This window comes from Poecilia mexicana, unplaced genomic scaffold (assembly GCF_051168715.1).
Source record: "Poecilia mexicana isolate PSO_F unplaced genomic scaffold, ASM5116871v1 scaffold_9, whole genome shotgun sequence".
NCBI classification, from domain to species: domain Eukaryota; kingdom Metazoa; phylum Chordata; class Actinopteri; order Cyprinodontiformes; family Poeciliidae; genus Poecilia; species Poecilia mexicana.
This window is the reverse complement of record NW_028263378.1, coordinates 7,385,680-7,405,858: the sequence shown is the minus strand read 5'-3', so window position 1 is coordinate 7,405,858 and position 20,179 is coordinate 7,385,680. Positions and strand designations below refer to the sequence as shown.

Below are 20,179 nucleotides of genomic sequence, written 5' to 3'. Positions count from 1 at the left end.
TTTATATTGATTCAATGTAAACCTCTAGTTTCAACTCTGTATGGCACAGAAGTTGACCACAAGGTAACAACACACACTCAGTTTGGTATTTATTCAGACTTTTTTTCTTTGGCATTAAAGCTTTGATTCTGACATGTTTTACCATCTCCAGTACACAGTGTGTGTAAAGCCCGCCTGTTTACGTGTGTTTTGCAGGTATTCCCCTGAATCACTGACTGAGAGCAAGTTCTCTGTGGCTTCAGACGTCTGGAGCTTCGGAGTGGTGCTGTATGAGCTCTTCACACACAGTTACAAGAACTGCAGCCCTCCTGCAGTAAGTAGCTGAATTCATCTGTATGTGTGAATTGCATTTTGCTTCCTGATCCAGTTGATGTTGGTGCTACTGCTAGCAACTTGATAAAGTAAACCCAACACAAAGCTACCGCTGGTGACTCCAGGATAGATTTCCAACTGGCTGCTTTTTCCACTGCTCTCTTTTTCTGTTTTAATTTGCTTACAGTATTTTCCACACTACAGGGCGCACAGTGATTTATTTTTTTATATTAAAGTCTTTAAGTGCGCCTTATAGACCAGAAAATATGGTATTTTTTTCTGCACCCATTTTATTTTCATTAAAAAAGCCTCCAGAAGTGCGAACGGCATTTAAAAGTAGAAATCTTGGAAATTGGAGGTTTATAAACAATTACACCTTTCAGTTTTTCATTAAATGTCCAATTAACTCTGATTTATAACAGAGAATATATTTTACAGCTAATGTTTTAATGCATCCTTGAAATATGACTAATTTAATAAACTTTAAAAACTTTTACCCTTTTTAAATCCACGTTTACTAATGCATTTCTGCTTTTGCGAATCAACAAATGCATCTTTCTTTTTAATTCAGCATGGTTTACTTCAGCTTTACTAGACCCATGAGATTCCTCTCTATTTCTAAAATAACGTTGTAAAATATTTATGAATGACCTGTTATCCAAAACCAGTGGCTCAGAAAGAGATTGAGATCGGTGCCTTAGCCTTTCATTGTGTCTTTGTAGACAGAATTGAAACAAAGAGGACAAGATGTGCGTCACTGGAAGCATTTCCTTTCTTTCTTAAAGTTTAACCTCCTATTAAAAGCTTAACCTCCAAGTTGGTGGCTTATTTCAAGAAAATACTCCGTTTGTGGATCCAAATATAGTTTTAAAAAGAGCACCAACTTAAATACACGCCAGTAATGATCTGCATTGGGCTTCATTTGGTACAAATGCAAACCTGCAACAAGTGTTTCACAGATTGGAAACGTTTGAAGCACAACTAGTATGGGCATGAGAGAACAAGAGGTGATATTCAGGATTCATGGTTGTGTTCTGGTGAGTTGCTGAAGCTTGCAACAGCCAGCTACATTGTCAGGAAAGTGCAATGACCTCAGCATGTGGGTGTGCTTTTTGAAATATCAGCCCCAACCTGTAGCTCTTAGTGTGGTGCATTCACTGGTTGGAAAAAAGATCTGATTTGTGGGTTTCTGACAGTGGCCAGTTTTTATACTCATCACCAGTCTGCATGAGCATCAAAATGTATCTAAACTTCTTCTTGGTGTTTAATTTTTTGGCTTTATGTTAGAAAAATGACTAAATATCAATCATGGTTAATTATACATGCTGGGAAGATTTCTGTAAAATAATTTTTAACCGAAAGCTGAAGCATGCTGAATATGTGAAACGTTCGCTGGTAAAACACGGTTTCATGCCTTGAGTGGATGTAGAAGAATAATTTTCTCTTAGCTGCAGCGTCCCTGAAGTTTATCTTCATGAAAGTATCTTGTCAAAGGTCATATTAGTTGTTTTTATCTGGCTTATGTCATGCCTTGTAAAAAAAACAAGTATCTTTCCCACACATGTAATTCACAGGAAAGGTCACAACTAAAACTTGTAAATCAAGCATGGAAACTGGAAAATTGAAAAAAAAAAAAATATATATATATATATATTTCCAATAAAATGTAAAAAAAATTATAGGGTTCACATTCTTGAATCCGAATTCGAAAACATCCTGAAAAGTTTTTGAAGATTTGAACGCCGCCCATCATAAAAAGTCCTGGAATGTTTTTTGATGACGTTGACAACAGTTTTCTATTGTCAACCTGCCATTTTTCTTTTTTGACTGACAATTTGTGTTTCCTGTACTTATTCAACATGTGTGTGACAACACATGCATCAGTTGGTGCGATCCTCTCGTGGGTGAATAGCCTGTCATGTTGAGTCAGAACCAACAAGGTTTATGCCAAATCTGTATCGTTTCTCTTGTTAAGGTAACAAAGCCTTGAAATATTAACTGAGAATTTTTTAAATGTATCTTTGAGCCTAAAGTTTGAAAACCGCGTCTCACCATCGCCGTTTATAACAGCCCTTCAACTCACTTTCTGTCGTGATTCTGATCCAACAACTTATTTAGTTTTTGTTTTTTATTGAATTTGATTTGTCTTGATTCATGGCTCTGTGGGTAGAGTAGTCGTCTTGCGATCGGAAGGTTGTAGGTTTGATTCCAGCTTCCTCCTGCCATGTCAATGTGCCCTTGGGCACGGCACTTAACCGATCTGCGTATCCGTGTATGAATGTGTGAGCGTTTGTGAGTGCGAATGGGTGAATGTGACTCTAGTGTAAAGCGCTTTGAGTGGTCAAAATGACTGGAAAAGTGCTATATAATTTACCATTTAAAACTATTTTTTGATAACATTGTAGCAGTAGGTAAATGCTGCTGCATTTGGTCCTTGAATTTGATTAAATTCTCCTGGAAAGTCCTTGGATTTGAGGTTAACTGAGGTTTGGCAATCCTGTAATTCCCACAATGAAAAATGAAAAGTGATAAATTGGTCTTTACACTTGTCATCTTATGAAATGACTCCTGCTGTATGGCGTTGCTCGTTTCTGAACCGACCTATTAATTTAAAAACACACTTCATAGTTTTAATAACTTGGGCCTCTGAGTGCAATCTTTAAAGTAAATTGAACATGAATTCAGTTTTTGGAGCTTTTTCTGCAGTTTTGCATGTAGACTCTGAAATCTGTCTATAACTTGCATCATAGCTTGATTTCCCCTTCTTAGAAATTATGTTTACCCTTGAGGCTTCTCCAACATCAGCACATGGGGATGCCAAGTGTTGCAATTTACCGCATGTTTTTTCTTTTCCATGTCTGAAGAAAAAGCTTTTTTGTAGAGGGACGGGGGATTAGAAACCTCCAGGAATTATTTTATTAAATTAATTGACAATTTTGGGAGGAGATGGGTTCCTTAAATGTGAATTTCTGCCTTTTTGATTGCAGAGAGATGCCTGACTTTATTAGATTCAAAAAGTGTAAGAGTGGTTCAAGGAGCAGAGTAATTTTATAAAACATAAAATAAAAAAAAACATTAGTTTGAAGCATTTCTTTTATTTTGAAGGGGCATTATAATTATTTACAAAAATTCTGCAGTTCACTTTTTTGTCCATTTCACTACATAATATCTATGTATACATGTGCAAAATTCCTTGATTAGATTAAATTATCCAAATGTATTGGTTGTATGGGCACAAAATTAATTAATCCAATCATGATGTTTAATCCAGAACAGAATAAACTGACGTGCAGTTTTAAAATGTTCCTTTAAAAAACACTGAAGTTCTACTTCTCTTGGTCCTGATCAAAAACAGTCGCAGTCTGTCTGTTCTGTGTCGCCTTGGCGCCCAGATGGACCAGCGCCATGTCATAATAAAGGTTAAACTACAAGCTGAGCAACATGTGCTGTTGGTCCTCCTGCGTTACGGCGTGAGAAATCAGCAGACCTGCTTTGCTTCTCCTGCATAGCGTCAAGCCATTAAAGGTAGAAATATGTCACCTGGTCATATGCCACACCTGTGCAATTATGCTGCTGTGCCACAATCAGAATGGCCTGATCAGAACCAATGTTTACAGGCAGGTTACAAATTCATACCTATCAATCTGAATCCAATCAGATTACTCCAGTTTGGGCGTTTCACATGATCCATTTTTATTCCGATCCATTTGTTGGTTTCTGTTTTTCATTCATCACTTTTTAAGAAACTAAAACTGTCTTTTGCAACATTTATGACAGTGTGAAATTAAGTGCTAAACATTTATATAAAATGCCTCCACCCAAGTGAAATTGACAGGATTTTGGAGAAACTCTAGACTTGAAAAGACATGCAGGACCTCTACTGAGCAAACACATTAAGGAGACACAAGTACAGTGTACACAGTGTCTGTATTTGGCTTCAGAGCACATTGTTTCGTTTTTTATAAAGTGGCCAAAAACGAGCCCCGACATGTGAGTAGAGTCTTGACTAAAAGAGGTTCGACTGCCTGAGGGTGGAGTCTTTCACCCTGTTTTCACCTGAGCAGACTGAACTCAGGATGTTCGCTTGAACGCTAGATGTAAAGGCTTTCAGTACTTCTGAGAACACTGTGTACATTCAGAGAGCAAGCTTCAGTTTGATTCATGTAGGATGACAGCGCCATTAAACATAAACCCTCTCCAGACATGCTCTTCTTTCCAATAACCTGACAGCCAAGGCACGTTATCCTTCATGTCTTGATGTGCATGTGGCTCAGTTCCCCAAAAACATCTCCCAACGGGACTCGGACCTGAATGAGTAATGTGAAATACTCACATATCTTTCTCCCTTGCATTTTCTTTATAAATATTAATTACTTCACCTCTTTTTTTCCTCTTTCTTTTAGTTGGGAAGCTGGTCAGAGTTGAATGGAGCTAAATACAAGGGAATCCCTAGAGAAAAACCTTAGAGGCTACGTAAGGCTTGAGACTGGGGTGGAGGTTTGATTATAGAGAAGGGGAACAACTCAAGATTACACCAGAGCTGCAATAGGATGGTTTAAAACAAAGATTATTTATGTGTTAGAAAGGCAGAGTGAAAGTCCAGACCTAAACTCATTGAGCTCTGTGGCAAGGCTTGACTTATTTTGCAAAGAAAAGCAAATATTCAATTTTTTGTCTGAATGTTTGGATGTTTTTTCATGACAGATTTCAGTGAATGGAGATTCTAGGAAGTATTTCCTCATGAGGGATGAATGTGAATATGTGCTACACTTCCAGATTATAATTGTAAAAAATGTTTAAAAACTTTTCTTTTGCTTTTATTTTTATGTCCTACTTTGTTTGTCTGTGACATAAAGGACTAAATTTTGTAGTTATAGTCTGAAAAATTCCTACTTGCCCTAAAATTCACCATCTTTTTCCACTTATTTCCCCCATTTAGGTATTTATGTCAATGATGGGTAACGATAAGCAGGGGCAGCTGATCGTCTATCACCTCATTGAGCTCCTCAAATCAGGCAGCAGGCTGCCTCAGCCCCTGGGTTGTCCTTCAGAGGTAAGCACCGATGTGTTTATCTATGAGCTCTGAATGGCTCTTATTAAGTCCTACCAACTGTTTCATATAACAGCAACTTTCCCTAGATTTTGATAACGACTTCCTCTGACAGCTTTGCTTTGTCACGCTACACAAACCAACATGTCAACGTGAATCAGGGATGTCCAAAGTGCGGCTCGTGGGCCACTTGTGGCCCCTGGACTGATTTTGTGCGGCTCCCAACTGCATTTCTAGAATGATTCAAATTTGATCCATCACAAGTGGTTCACGCTTTTTAATTTTAATCAGTGTAAAATTACTATCGACATAATTTTCTTACAATGGAAAAAGTTAAATACATCATGGAGTATTGGTCTTTTTATAGCTAAGCTTTCATAATATAAAATTGTATGTAATTAATACAATTTTCATGTTGATCCTTTCACTGAAACTGTTAAAGGTCCTTCTAGTTTTGAGTGTTGTGAGTTAGCTATGGCTATTAACACTGTGATGCAAACATTAGATGATCTTGATCTCTGTTTCTTGTATCTGTATCAAATAAAAAATAAAATAAGTAGAACTATGTAGATCGGAGACTTTTAGAGCATTTGTTTAATTTATTAAAGCGTTTTGAAAGAAAGTGACCCAAATCCTGTTCTTATGACAGAATACATTTGTTCAGTCAAGTCCAAAAGAATTCAAAAACTAGATTTTTTTTCTTTTCAATGCAGCAAAATTCTTTTTATCTTTTGGATCCATTATGAATAACATTACTTTAAACATTACAATAAACAAATAAAATAAATTATGAATATTTTTCTTGTCCACAAATACTTTTGACCCATGTGACAAAAGATTTTGACGCCTCTGTTGTAAATGTTTCTGTGTCGTAAACCTCTAATGATTGATTTCCTTTACTCTCTGCTGACATTCTTCCTTTTCTTTCCAGATCTACCAGATCATGGAGGAGTGTTGGGATAAAGACCCAACCCTGCGTCCGTCTTTTAACAAGCTGGCTCTGCGCATCGACCTGATCAGGGACAGTGAGGAGTTTTAAAAGTCAAGTGCCCTCCTCACGTTGAACCACGACACTTGAAACACTGTTGCCCTGATTGTGGCAGAAGGATGAAGACCAAAGCAAAGAAAAGTGGAGCGCCGTGACTTGGAACAAGGATCTGCTCGAGAACTACTGCCGAGGTGCCTTCCAGCAAGGCATTTGTGTAATGTGGAGCAGCTGAGTGGCCTGGAAATGTTTGGATGGTCAAACTTTTGAAGCGGATGTTGCTGAAACTGTATTTGGTCAAAGTTTAAAAGAAGACTTGAAGGACCTATAGAGACTGTGACGAGACTGTTGCCAGAACTAAAGCTACAGACGCTTGTGGTGAACAAGTTCTCTGTTTATGTGAGTGTGTGTGTGTGTTTGCGTGCGTGTATGTGCATCTGCATGAGAGGTCCATAGGGCTAGCTGGGCTAGCTCTTGCCATCCCCTTTTCTGTCACCTGAGAAGAAGTGGACTGATAGCTTCTTTTTTTTTGTTAAATGTGTGTGCTTAACTGTATTATAGCCGTAAATTGTGTACATATGTCCAGAAAGATTTTATAATTTTATAAATTTAAATAATGTTAACACTATATTTGAGATGCCAGCAACTGCCATTGTTAAAGTATGTGCATACAAAGGTGATTTGAAAAATCTGTCATTGTTTTCATTGTGAGAGGTGGCGTGAAAATAAAGACTATATCTGTGAAGAAATTTCTTTACATGCATTTCCTTCATTTTCCTCAAAACTTCCATTTCACAAATGTAATGTATAGTTGAAATCACATGATCCACTGGGAAATTAGTGGAACATGTGATGCTTTTGATTTTTTTATTATTACATTGTTACTTTAATTTAAAAGCTAGATACACTAAAACTCAATGTTTTAGTATTTTTACAGTATTCTGTAAAAATACTAAATTTAGCTGTTCAAGTTGAAGATGTGTGTTAGCTCTTAATTGGTCCAAATCTTTGGTCAAAAAAACAGAATTACCTAAGTTTTTGTTTTTATTCAGCTAAAGAAAGTCATAGCACATCCACACATTTGTTCTGTGCATCTGCTCATTGCTTAAATTAGTTAAGTCACCAAGTGACAGTAATGAAAGGTATCACCAGCATAATTACGGTAATTTTTTATTTGTTATAATCTGAACAAGGGGGTTCCTGTAGCTATAAGTGTCTGGAATCTTGGGAGATCCCAGATATGATTTTTATCAGGTTCTATGTAAAGTTACCAGTTGACCCAAAGAAGTTTATATCCTGTTAACTAATGTAAGAGGATTACATTACTGAAAATTATTTAACATTTCTGTACCAGAAGGCCTGACGAAGTTCTTCTGTAATGTTCTACAACCAACATCTTTTAATAAGATTAGTTCAAAGATAATTATTGTGGTGTTTTATTGTGAAATACCAACCGGATGTGACGTTCAGTTTGCGTTGCTATAGACGTATTTTAGACAAATTTATGTTGGCCTATTGTTTTTTTGTCTGTTTTTTTTAAGCAGTTGTTGTTTGGTTCGTATGCTGTAACATGTATTAATTTAACGCCAGGTAAATAAATTCAATTAAAATACCAGGCTTTGTTTTGAAAATCGGATGTGACGTTCGATACGTATCAGCTTTAGCTTCATAAAAGGTCGTAGCCATTCGCTGACATTTCTATCCGGATGGGAAAAAAATCCTTATAAGGTGTTGGTTTTTAGTTTCAAAATGAGTTTGTATGCTGTAGCGTTTGTCCAGGAGATACGAAGATCTAGGACTCGAGTAATTTTAAACGTTGTTGTATTCGAGGGGGGTTAGATGAGCTTACCGTAGACGTCCGAATAGAGGCGCACAGCAATTTAAAGGGCTCTGAATTTGACTTTAAGAGAAAAAAACACTGCTGCTGTAAGTGCATTTGAGAGGATAACAAATGTAAGGGACAGAAAGCATCGTGGAAAGAAGTGAATCGACAATTTAACCTTTGTTTTCAGTAACTCTGCATGTCTCGTTTGGATTTTGTGAAATGTTTAGTAGTTTTGCTGCTTATCTTGAAGAAGGAGTTTGTTTTATTTAAAAATGCGACATCTCCGATGTTAAAATGTTACACATTAAATGATCTCATCCCAGATTTCCCAGTTTTGTCAAAAGTCGTGGGTGAGATTTTATCCGTTTTGCATATTCTTGGCACCATAAGACCCTCTGCGTGGTGAGCATATCCAACCTGTTATACAGCAGGGCACAATAACAGGTTATTTTACATATTTGTAAAATATACTTGGCGTGATAAGTCAAAAGTATGATCTTGAGGGTATCATTTATGCATTGCTTAAGATCCTCCTGGGAAATTAGTCCTTTAATTCTGGAAAGTTTCTTCCGGCTGACTTTGTAATTGTCTTTATGCGTTTCTGAAGGTCCTATATTTTTATACAGTGACAAACAATATTTATGTTAGCATTTTAAGGCATCGCTTTTGCTGTACTATTATAACTTCTGTACATCTGTGCACATTGCAGACTCATTTTCATGAGTCCTTCCCACATGGGGGATCATTACGTAACAGCCTCCGAGCGGCAGCCGGGAGAGCAGCCTGCCGGGTAGCTGGAGATGAAGTCCAGGAGAGTCGGACCTCCAGACGGGGGGTACGGCTGGGTGGTGGTCGCTTCAGCCTTTTTTGCTATGGGTCTTACCGGAGCTGTCCTCAAAAACTTCGGCCACTTCTTCCTGGAGATCCAGAGTCACTTTGGAGTCCTGACCAGCACTACCTCATGGGTTTCTTCCACAACTATTGCTATGTTTCATATAGGAGGTAAGCGTGTGGCTTTTTGTTGACAGTGCAACTTATTTTAAAACCAGTGTATTTTTTATAGTTTCTTTTGTTGTTGCTGTTTTTTTAACTAGCTCCAGCAGCCAGTGCTCTGACGTTACGGTTTTCTCAGAGAGTGGTCATCGTAGTTGGAGGAGTTCTGTGTACTTTGGGGATGTCGCTGGCCTCTCTGGACATCAATCTGCCTTGGCTCTACCTCACTATGGGCGTCCTAGAAGGTAGGTAAGACTTCCTGACTGTATTTAATTGCTTGGTGAACTTTTCCTGATAAATTACATCATTAAAAGCTTCAGTCATTTGCTTTTTGGAAGACTTTTTCCATTGCTTCATTGGTTTGGTAAATAAAAAGAAGCAGAACTAAAGGTATGGAAGAACAGTTTTTTCTTTTTAACTGTCATGCAATCTTGCTTTAAGAAGTCACTGACTGCCTGGTTCAACACTCCCTGTCTTGTCTTGATCTTTGTGTATTTAGTCTCTTCTGAGTTTAATCAGACTTAAGAAATGAAAATATTTCCGTGTGACACTGCAGTTGTAAGCAGCAGACAAAGAAATAATATTATTTAATGTATTATACGGCTTTACCGATATGAGCACAAATAAAGTGGTAAAATTACAAACTACTACATCTCTCACTCTCACCAATTGTAAGCTTAAACAGCGTCTACAACCAGAGTGAAACATTTTGACTCTTTTGCTCCTGAATCACAAACCTTAGTTGTTTTTTCCCTATCAACTACGATTGAATTTGATGGACACAATTTTTTTGTAATCTTGGTAAAGATGTGTAAAAATCCTTAAAATAAAAAAGTATGTAATTATCAAATTGTTTAAAAAAATTCACTTTGTAATTAGTAAACATTTTGTGTTTTGTTTAGAGTTTCAAACAGTCCTTGGTTTCATCCACTAACAAGAATTACAGAACATTTGGAAGAGAAGCAGGCCCACAGCATCACAGATCTCCCACCGTACAAGAGCTGCTCCTCCACATATTCATCCTTTTTGTTTCACTAACATCTTTGAGTTTTAGTTTAACTTGAGTCTGATCAAAAACACAGTTTCAGGTAAAGTCATTATGAAGATTTGATTACCACAAGATGTCAGTTTTTCCTTGAGTTCTCCAAGAGAACTGTTTGGATTTTTTTTATACCATCTCATCACAATTCTTTGTAAATCACATTTATACCCAAGATAAATTAGATATTACGTATTACTAATTACAAGTTTCTAGAAACTACGATCAACTTGAAGAAGAAGCAAATGCTTCAGCTGCATTTATTTTAATAAGTTTGTTATCAATACCAATAATTGTGCCACTTGTTTGTTAAGAACTATTATTTCTAAAGCTTTAAATTAAGTATTCTTTATTTAAGGCTTAATTTTTCCTGACTATATCACTGTACAATACAAGACTGATCTTTGAGCACTTGTTACCCATCTTTACAAAAGGTTCATGACTCACCCTTTAATTACATATTATGATCGTCTTTTGATTTCACAACAAAGACTTCAATGTCTTATTGTCGCTATGATCTGTTTTTATGTTTTCTGAAATAAGTCAAGTTGTTCCAGAGAAACAGGAGAGATTACAAGGCAAGGTAGTTATTATTATTATTATTATTATTATTATTATTATTATTCAAGCAAAATAAATTGTATTTGTTCTCCAAGGTACTGAACTCTGGGTGCTTCAACAGTCAAATAGCCAAAAGCATCTGAGTTTTTCAAGCATTAATAACTTTTTAGCCAGTTTACAGACATTCGGTTGCTCTCAGAAGTATTCACACCGCTGATGAACACAAGTTGAGAGCAAGGTTAAATCATTTTAAATCCTTCTCTATAAATAAAATAAATCTGTTTGAAGAAATATAAAGGGGCAATAACCAAGTTGCACCATGAGTCTGGTAGAATGACACTTCTTGACTTTACGTTCTTTTCAAATCAGTCTATTTACAGCCTTTGTTAAAGATTTTCAGTCAAATTAAAGTCAAAATGGCAACACTTCTGGTTAGTTTTGATTTTACTTTGCAGCTAAATTTATCATCCAGTATGTCATGCAAAAATCTGATTTCATGGACTTTGTTTTAAATCAACACTGTCGATAGATATCTTGATTACATTATGGTCTTGGTTATTTCGGTTTCCATATATCATGAATTTAATTTTATCAAAATTTAATAAAAACATGTTGTTTTAGTCATTTCATTTCTGTAGTGACCATCTGTGAGAGTAGTTGGATGTTTCCTCCCGTACAGAAGATACCAGTATCACCTGCAGATATAATGAATTCCAGCAAACATTTTTCTTCTTCTGCTTCCAGGAACAGGTATCTCATTCTCATGGGTTCCTGCTATCAGCATGGTGAATCACTACTTTTCAAGATGGCGCCCCATCGCCTACGCCATCGCCAGCTCAGGGGAGTGTGTCTTTGCCATCGTTTTCAGCCCGCTGTTCAAGTGGCTCATCGAGAAGTACAGCTGGCAGGGCGCGTTGCTCATCATCGGAGGCCTTCAGCTCAACCTGTGTGTTTGCGGTGCGCTCATGAGACCCCTGGAGGCAACTCGAGCCTCACAAACCAACCTCAAAGAGAGCGCAGAGGACAGTGCTGCTGCGCTACCACCAAAGAAGAAGGCGGTCTTCCACTGCGGCCTGCTGAAAAAACCCGAACTTCTTCTCTACATCCTGTTTGCGATCTTTGCAGCTGCCGGGTTTTTCACCCCGACCCTCTTCCTGGTTCCCTTTGCCAACAGCTTGGGGATCAATAAGTACTGGCCCGCGTTCATCCTGTCTGTCATGGCCGTCGCCGACCTGGTCGGCAGGCTGTTCTGTGGCTGGCTGGCTAACATGAGGCTCCTGAGGAACCTGCAGCTGCTCACCATCGTTACGACGCTGCTGGGGGTCGTGCTGCTCCTGCTGCCCATCAGTCACGACTACTGGTCCGTTCTGGTGTTCGCCTCGCTCTACGGCTTCCTGTTCGGCTGCATGGTTGCCATTCACGTCACCTCCATCGTGGACATTGTGAGCTTGGAGGGCTTCGACAGCGGCCTGGGGCTCTTCATGCTGTTCAGGAGCATCGGCGGCTTCATCGGGCCACCTGCTGGAGGTGAGCATTTTATAACGTTTTGTGTTCACTGGAGCCAAAGCAACAAGATTTGAGACCTCGATGCTGTAACCAGCAGGTGTTTTTATAAAACTGGCATCGATGTTTTAATCAGGGTTGCAGCTAACGATTATTTTAGTCATTAATTATTCTGACTGGGCCTGCCGTAATAACCAATAAATCAATTAACTGCATGATAAATGAAACTGACCTCAGTGATTTACATTTGATTTATTGTTTTTCTCTTTTTCCCTCTCCTTCTACCAAAAACTGGATGTAAAAACTCTTCATTTCATTCAATAATTTATTAATAATTAATAATTGGATAACAAAAAGTGCTTAATATGAGCTTTTTCTTTTTTTATTTTATTTTTTATCCTAAATACAAAATTGACAAATGATTAAATGATAAATGATTCTAACAACTGTAAAATATCATTAAAATTGTTTCCATGAAATCTGGGCAAGAATTGATTATATTTTATTACTTATTCCTATTTTAAATATTTAATAACTTTTGTCTGGTAGAAAGCAGCATTTAAATTAGATCAGAATAAAATATTTAAGGCTTTGAAAAGCATCTCAGAAGAGAATACTGGTAGAAAAACAACAAAATATCCCAGTGGGGAGTCAAAGCCCCATAATCTTTATTAAACTTTAGAGAAGAACAAATAAAACTGACAACAATGTTGCTAAAAAGTCCATTTCTGACTGGTTATGTGCACATTTCTTTTCTCATGGTTTCCATTGCTGTCAGAGATAAAAACTAATCTGTGATAATCTTGCGAGGATTATGAACTGAAACTGGCCTCGCATCAAAGAAACGTCAAATGCTCTCGAGTTTAAATCACCTGCATGTTTTCTCAGTGAATTCCTCTGCGAGTAAATAGTTTACTCTTTACATTTCTCCAGACTGAAGCGTCCTGGCAGAAACTGCATGAGCTACATTACATTTTCTGGAGAAATGCTGATTAATTTTAATGCTTTGTTCAGAGTTTTTGAATTTCACTAAAAGCTAAAGCTGCTAAATAAAAGAGAAAAATACTTTTTTCATCACTACAGCTTCAGAAGAACTATAGATAAAAACTGACTGTAAATTCCCATTCTTTGCATTTTTCCAGATGTGGATTTGTGGAGATTTTTGTTTACATTTGCAAGCAAAATAACGTGTTAATCAGTCAGGAACAGGAAGATTGCATTTTGAGGGGAACTATACATTTCTGTTGATTTCTGTTCAGCTGATGTTATCGTAGCAGGATTTTTTTTGCAGTGTATACTGGCTGCTTTGACATTAGAGCGCCATCTACAGGAGGAGTTAATACCCTTGATGCTGACTTATGCTAATCTATCTGCAGTCCTTCCGGTGGTTTGTAAAATATTCACTCACCTTAAAGTTTTCCACATTTTTATCAAGTTATAACCCCAAAACCTCGATGAGTTTATTAGGATTTTACTTGACAAACCAACACAGAATAGCAATTAATTGTGACTTGGAAGGAAAATGTGCACTTTTCTAGTTTAAAGCAGGTCAAATCTCAGTATCTCTCTACCCAGTTTGATTGATCTTGGACTTTTCCGCAAAGAAAAATGGGTCATAATTTCAGTCTCTATATGCAAAATGTTGGTAGAGACAAATCCCTGAAACTTTCAGCAGCAATTGTTGCAAAAGTTAATTCCACAAAGTACTGACTCAGCAGGCACAGAACCAGAATAGTTTTACTTCTGTAAAAGCAACATTTTCCTATCCAATTATTAATCAGTTAATCCAAAAAATAGTCAATTCATCTACAAATGTTTAAAGGATTAAAGGAATGCTGTTATGCCATTTTAGGCAATAAAATGTTTATTTTCTTATTTTAAAAAGTCACTGACTTATTCATTTTAATTTTTTTACATTAAGGCTTAAAGTGGTTAAATGAAAAATCTGCAGAACGAGACAAATTTTTTATCTGATTAATCAATTAATCGTTGGAATAGTGTACAGTTGTCACCCTTTGTCTTCCGCTGCAGGCTGGTTGGTGGACCAAACGAACAACTTCGGCGCTGCCTTCTACCTCTCGGGCTTCTGCCTCGTTACGTCAGCTGTGTTTGTCGTCGTGGTCGACCGCCTCGTCCAGAGGAGGAAATCTGTGGAGGCCGCCGGCCACCAGACGATCCACTACGAGGGCGACGGGGACACGGGGAAAATCGAAGGACTCGTTGTTGCACAAGAATCTTAACTTAAGGCCAGTGTGTGAAGACTGAGCGGACGCCGGACGATGTGGCTCGGACTGAGTTAAACAAATGTGTTTGTGTTTGGCTGGGTTGTGAGATTAATTTTCTATACACCCGCAAAAAAAAGAAAAACCACACAAACTTCATATGATTCACCTGAAAGTAGACCAAAGGATTAAAGACAAAACATGGCAGTTTTAACAAACTGAGTGGGAAAAATCTAAGTCTTCCCGGTGACTTTTGATTGGAGTTTCACAACTGAGCTTCACTCAGATTTTATTTTGCTCAGAAAAATGTTTATAACACATGTAATCTCCTCTTCCAGCTCGATTACAGTCAAAACTTTGATTTGCCTGTTTCAAAGCTTTTCTTCTTTTTTCCATTATTGCCGTTTTAGAGGAAGACAAACGTTCAGGGATGAAATTCATTATTCATTATGCTGCTAAATTAGCTAAACGATGACACTACCGCCAACATGTTTTATACACATTTATACTGGAATGTGCTGTTTTCTTTTCCTCAAATAAATATGCAGTAAGTTTTATAAGTTTTTTCTATGTGATCTTAAATAAACTGAATCAGTCATTTACTGAGCAGCAGCTTTCCTGTCCTGAGATCCAAATCGTTTTTGTTATTCTTACTGGGATGAACGGATGCTGGGAAATTTTCTTTTTATTTAAAAAAATAAAATTTTATACGAAATTTGATTTCTGATTTTAATTTATTTTTCCCCCACTTTTTTTTTTCCTTAAAAAATTACAAGTTACAGAAAATATCTTTAAAATGTGGCTTTTATCTTGATAATTGTTTCTGGGACTTGACCGTAATTCAAAGTTGAAATAAATAAAAGCTGTAAAACAGACGCTGGTCGTAGCTGGGTGGGTTGACATCACTCTGGAAACCAAAGTGGAGCTTTGCTGGAGAAAAAAAAGAAAAAATTAAATCTCCAAAAACAAATAATTCAATTACAATCGATTTGTCAGCAGACCTAGGATGAACTCATAAACATCAACTGTGAAAAGGCCTTTTGGTTTAGTTTGTTCTCTGACTAATTGTCAGCTTTCGCTCTTAATAGTTTATTATTATTATTATTATTATTATTAGCGTTACTTTGCTTTATCAAATCCTGAGAGACTCCCACATTTCCCCTCTGAATTCTGCATCTTGTTCAGTCTTTTTATAACCAGAATATTCAGGACAAACGGAAACAGTTTGTTCGTATTTTTCCAAGTCACAGGTTCATCTGTCCCACAAACAAACCTGGGAAAGCTGTTGAGGCTCCGGGGTCGACTTTTCCTTTTTAAACAAATGAACTAATTGTTCCTACATAGCACAAAAACCTAAAAGGCTGGAGCTGCAGAGGAGTGGTGAATATCTGCAACGTTAACAGAGAATATGTGGTAATTATGAAGGAGAATGAGTTGACTGTAAAATCTCATTTTCAAGAGAAAAGTTCGACCGTTTCTCTGATTTTGATGTAAATAAATAAAACAAAAGGATCTAAACCAATAAGGAAGTTATCATGACTCTGTAAAACATAAAACAAGATGCAAATTAAACTGAAAATCAATGTGAAATTGAATAGATGAAGCACACTTTTTTTATTTGAGCCCGTTTGCATTTTTTAGGTAATTTCAGATTTTAAAAAATAGTTTATTTCTTCAATAACTTCAAAGTCATGTGACCTATTAACTCAAAATCAGTGTGAAATTCTTTTGAGGCACTTAGTTTGATTCCATTTTAGTTCTTTTTATATTTTTTTAGCAGTGTCAAAATGCATTATTTTTTCTCGATAGCTTCTGGGTCATGTCACTTATCCACTCAAAACCAGAGTGAAATTGTTCTATTAGACTGGACGGCCATTTTTTTTTACTATTCTTACATCTTTTAAAGTCAAAATTAAGGCGTTTTCTTCAATAGGTTCCAAGTCATATGACTTATTAAGTCAAAACCAGTGATTTTGAGTTAACAAGTCATTGATTTGTTAATTCAGAATCATTGATTTTGAGTTAATAGGTTACATGACTAATTAAACCCAAACTCCCAAACATATTAAAGGGTTCAGTGTTTTCCTGCCAGCATGCCCAGGTGGGCCCCATGTGGGGAAAAGGAGGGCAGGCCATATGGGTCCCATAGGGGTTTGTCCGCGGGTTCCACGATGGCCCCACATGGGTTTGCCCATGTAGGGCCACAGCCCACATGGGCACTACATGGGCCCTATATGGTGGTGGCCCACCTGGGTTTGTCCATTTAGGGCCCATGTAGGGCCCATGTAGGGCCCATGTGGGCTGTGGCCCTACATGGGCAAACCCATGTGGGGCCATCGTGGAACCCGCGGACAAACCCATATGGGACCCATATATCAGCCCTTCTTTCCCCCACATGGGGCCCACCTAGGCATGCTGGCTGGTCCGGAGCAGAGAGCCCGTCCCAGGCAGCCAGCTGAGGCGCCTCGGGGGGCCGCGCGCCGCAGAATGAAACCGACACCAGGATGTGGACGTGCTCAGAGAGGGACAAGCTCCACAAGCGGCTGGGATGTTCAGAGAGGAGTTATGCAACCAGCTCAGTGTGCGGCTGGTCACATGGTTCAAGTGCTTGTGTTGAAGCTAAAATAATAGTTTCAACAATGAAAAATTAATCATCTGATAAATGATTTGCTTCCACTTGAAATCTAAAGGTGGAGTAGTTTAAAGCTGCAGTACTTTTTTTGTTACATATTTGTTTGTATGAGACAGATTTGTATAAACAAGAGCTCCTCTGCTTTCTCCCAGCGCTAACTGGAAGCAGTCAGAGACAGGAGGTGTGTCTTAGCGCTGTCAATCACAATCTCATGTGGCACTGCTCAACCTCACTCCCACTTCACTCAGTCTCTATTATGCTGTAGCTAGCATAGCCTGTTATGAATGTAAGGCTAGTTAGCATAGCCACCAATGTCAGCAGATAAAGTTTTCCTGTAGTAAGTTGTTTCTCTATTAGCACATTGAGCAGTGAGTACATAAGATTGATTGACAGCGATAAGACCCTCCTCCTGGCTCTGATTGGTTGTTTTTGGTCAGAGTGGTTCATTTACAGTAACAGTAGCTCAGTTCAAGAGATTAATCTTTTCACAGATTATCTGCCTCATACTAAACTATCACCACATGGTAACAGTTGATACTGCAGCTGGAGGATCTGACATTTTAAACTTTTTTTGCTGATTTTGACAAACTTAAGTTTTTGCCTGGGTTGTGAAAGAAATCCCCATTTCTGATTTAATTTTGGTTTGTATTGTGGCATTAAACAAATGGAGAAAATAGCACCTGTAGAATCAGGGGGCAACTACATACTTTCTGAGGTGTATGCGAACATGTCAGAGGTTTTGCTGAAAGGCTAAGAACACAACATATCACTTTTTGTGAACATTAATGTTTTATGTCAGGGAAACAAGGTATATTGTTTTGTTGTATACTTGGCTTGAAATGCTCTCAATGACAATTTCTTTTATATTTCATTATGATTAATCCTGGGAAACTATTTTATTGGGTTAAACGTATCCAACAACTCTATACCTGTCCAACAATTCTTTCTGTAGACTTTCCGTTTAGATGAATTTTAAAATAAGCGCTAGAAAGACTAGATTGGCACAGCTTTAAGGAACCGGTCTTCCTGATCTCGACGCGGCCGCGCACAGCAAATCTGTGTCGCTGCAGAAACAACAACAAAAAAAAAAAGATTAAGTTGAAGCACAGAATAATAATGAAATAATATGATTTCTACATGTAAACATCTGACTGTCACTTCATATCATATCTAGTGATCTATTGTTTATACCCACTTATAAAAAGGATGGAAATAAAAAGTTAATTTATTCTGAAATTTCTGCATGGTTCTTCTCAAATAATCTTTGTTCGCAGCAATTATGTATTTAATCGCCCTCATAATCAGTTGTTTATCCATAATATGTTTTATATTTAGCAACTTATTTGTCCTTGAACTCTAAATTTATTGGTAGCAACTGATGCAATGAAACCTCAAAAAATGACGGCAGATATACAGATGTCAGCAAATGAGCTGGTATCTGGCGCCATCTTGTGTAAATTACAAGCAACTGCAGCATATTGGTAAAATGATAAATAATGATACAATGTGATTTTGATAGATAGATAGATAGATAGATAGATAGATAGATAGATAGATAGATAGATAGATAGATAGATAGATAGATAGATAGATAGATAGATAGATAGATAGATAGATAGATAGATAGATAGATAGATAGATAGATAGATAGATAGATAGATAGATAGATAGATAGATAGATAGATAGATAGATATGTACTATATACATATATAGATATCTATATGTAGATTTATATATATTTATAGAGAAAGAGACAGATTGATATATATATATATATAGAGAGAGAGATAGATAGATTTAGATACAGATACCTACCTACCTACACACACACACACACACACCCACACACACACACACATATGTTTTCTTGCCCAGAAAGATTATTAGTTTTCAAAATTTTTCCCAATTTGTATAGGTTTATACTCTAAAAGGCTCTTTTCTAAATCTCCCTTTAGTTAATAAATGTGGTTGTATTATTTTCTGTTTAGAATTAGAAATAAAAGCCTTACAATGGATGAACATGAGTACTGATGTTGTTGAATGTGGGGGAAGCTGGAGCACCCGGAGTGAACCCACACCTACACGGGGAGACGTTTCCCACCGTGCAGTCCTGGCTTTTTAATATTAAAATGTCCAAATAACAACAACAGTACTTCTTTCTCCAATTCCCACCAATTACCCAACCCACAGGTGGCCCCACCCCCCTTTCAAATCTAATGTACCGGAGACATAAGTTGATGTCTACACTGGAGGGACTTACTGTCTGTCTTTGAATTTGCGCCGCTGTTTTGGAGTGAAAGCCTTTTTGATTCGCCTCCACAGTGAAATATTTTTCCTGGGTCTCTCTTTTTGGGCAGAGATATTGCTCTGCTCAGCTGACTCTTCAGTTGCTTGAGTTTCTGATTCCCGATTTCTATGAATCTCATTTATGATGGTGGCCGTCTGATCTTCAACTATTACTCCTTGTTCAGTATTTACTTTAGAAACATTTTTACGATTGAGGTTTTCCAATTCATAGGCAGCATTCATAGCTGCCCGTCTCATTTCCTCTTCAGAGACTTGCTGGGAGCCAGAGATCACAGCTTCAATCAAATTAATGTAATATTTGATGGAGGCGGTCTGACTCCCAACAGTTTCTTGTATAGAAACTTCTTTATTTTCAGTATTTACTACAGAAACTTTTTTACTTTTAAGGTTTTCCAATTCAGAGGCAGCATTCATAGCTGCCTGTCTCATTTCCTCTTCAGAGACTTGCTGGTGGCCAGAGATCACTGATTGAATCAAATTAATGTAATATTTGATGGAGGCGGTCTGGCTCCCAACTGTTTCTGGTTCTAAAATGTCTTGTTCACTGTTTGCTCCAGAAATGTTTTCATCGAGGGTTTCCATCTCTGTTTGCGTCGAAATCGTTTGACAAACTGGTTTTAGTTGATCGCTGGTTTCCTGTTTGTCCATCTCCATTTGTACTGAAGCAGATTGGTAATGCACTGCTTCCTGCTGTGAGCTGTCCTGTGAATCTGTCTTAATTTCAATAGAAACCATTGACTTCATGGATT

The 20,179-nt window shown here is 37.5% G+C and overlaps 2 protein-coding genes across 2 annotated transcripts in view; both read left to right on the top strand.

The window, feature by feature from the left end:
* jak2b (Janus kinase 2b) overlaps positions 1-7,096 on the top strand; it is a 29,903-nt gene extending 22,807 nt beyond the window's left edge. The window contains exons 22-24 of the mRNA XM_015013382.2: positions 196-313; positions 5,252-5,365; positions 6,294-7,096. Of these exons, the coding sequence (XP_014868868.2) occupies positions 196-313; positions 5,252-5,365; positions 6,294-6,401 (340 nt within the window). The 3' untranslated portion in view covers positions 6,402-7,096. The remainder of the gene's footprint in view (positions 1-195; positions 314-5,251; positions 5,366-6,293) is intronic.
* Positions 7,097-7,176: 80 nt separating this feature from the next.
* Positions 7,177-15,463, top strand: LOC106933857 (monocarboxylate transporter 13). Its single transcript, XM_088008705.1, has 5 exons — positions 7,177-8,075; positions 8,882-9,174; positions 9,267-9,410; positions 11,510-12,292; positions 14,300-15,463. The coding sequence occupies exons 2-5, from the start codon at positions 8,973-8,975 to the stop codon at positions 14,506-14,508; spliced, it is 1,338 nt and encodes a 445-aa protein (XP_087864831.1). The 5' UTR covers positions 7,177-8,075; positions 8,882-8,972; the 3' UTR covers positions 14,509-15,463.
* The last annotated feature ends 4,716 nt before the right edge of the window (positions 15,464-20,179 follow it).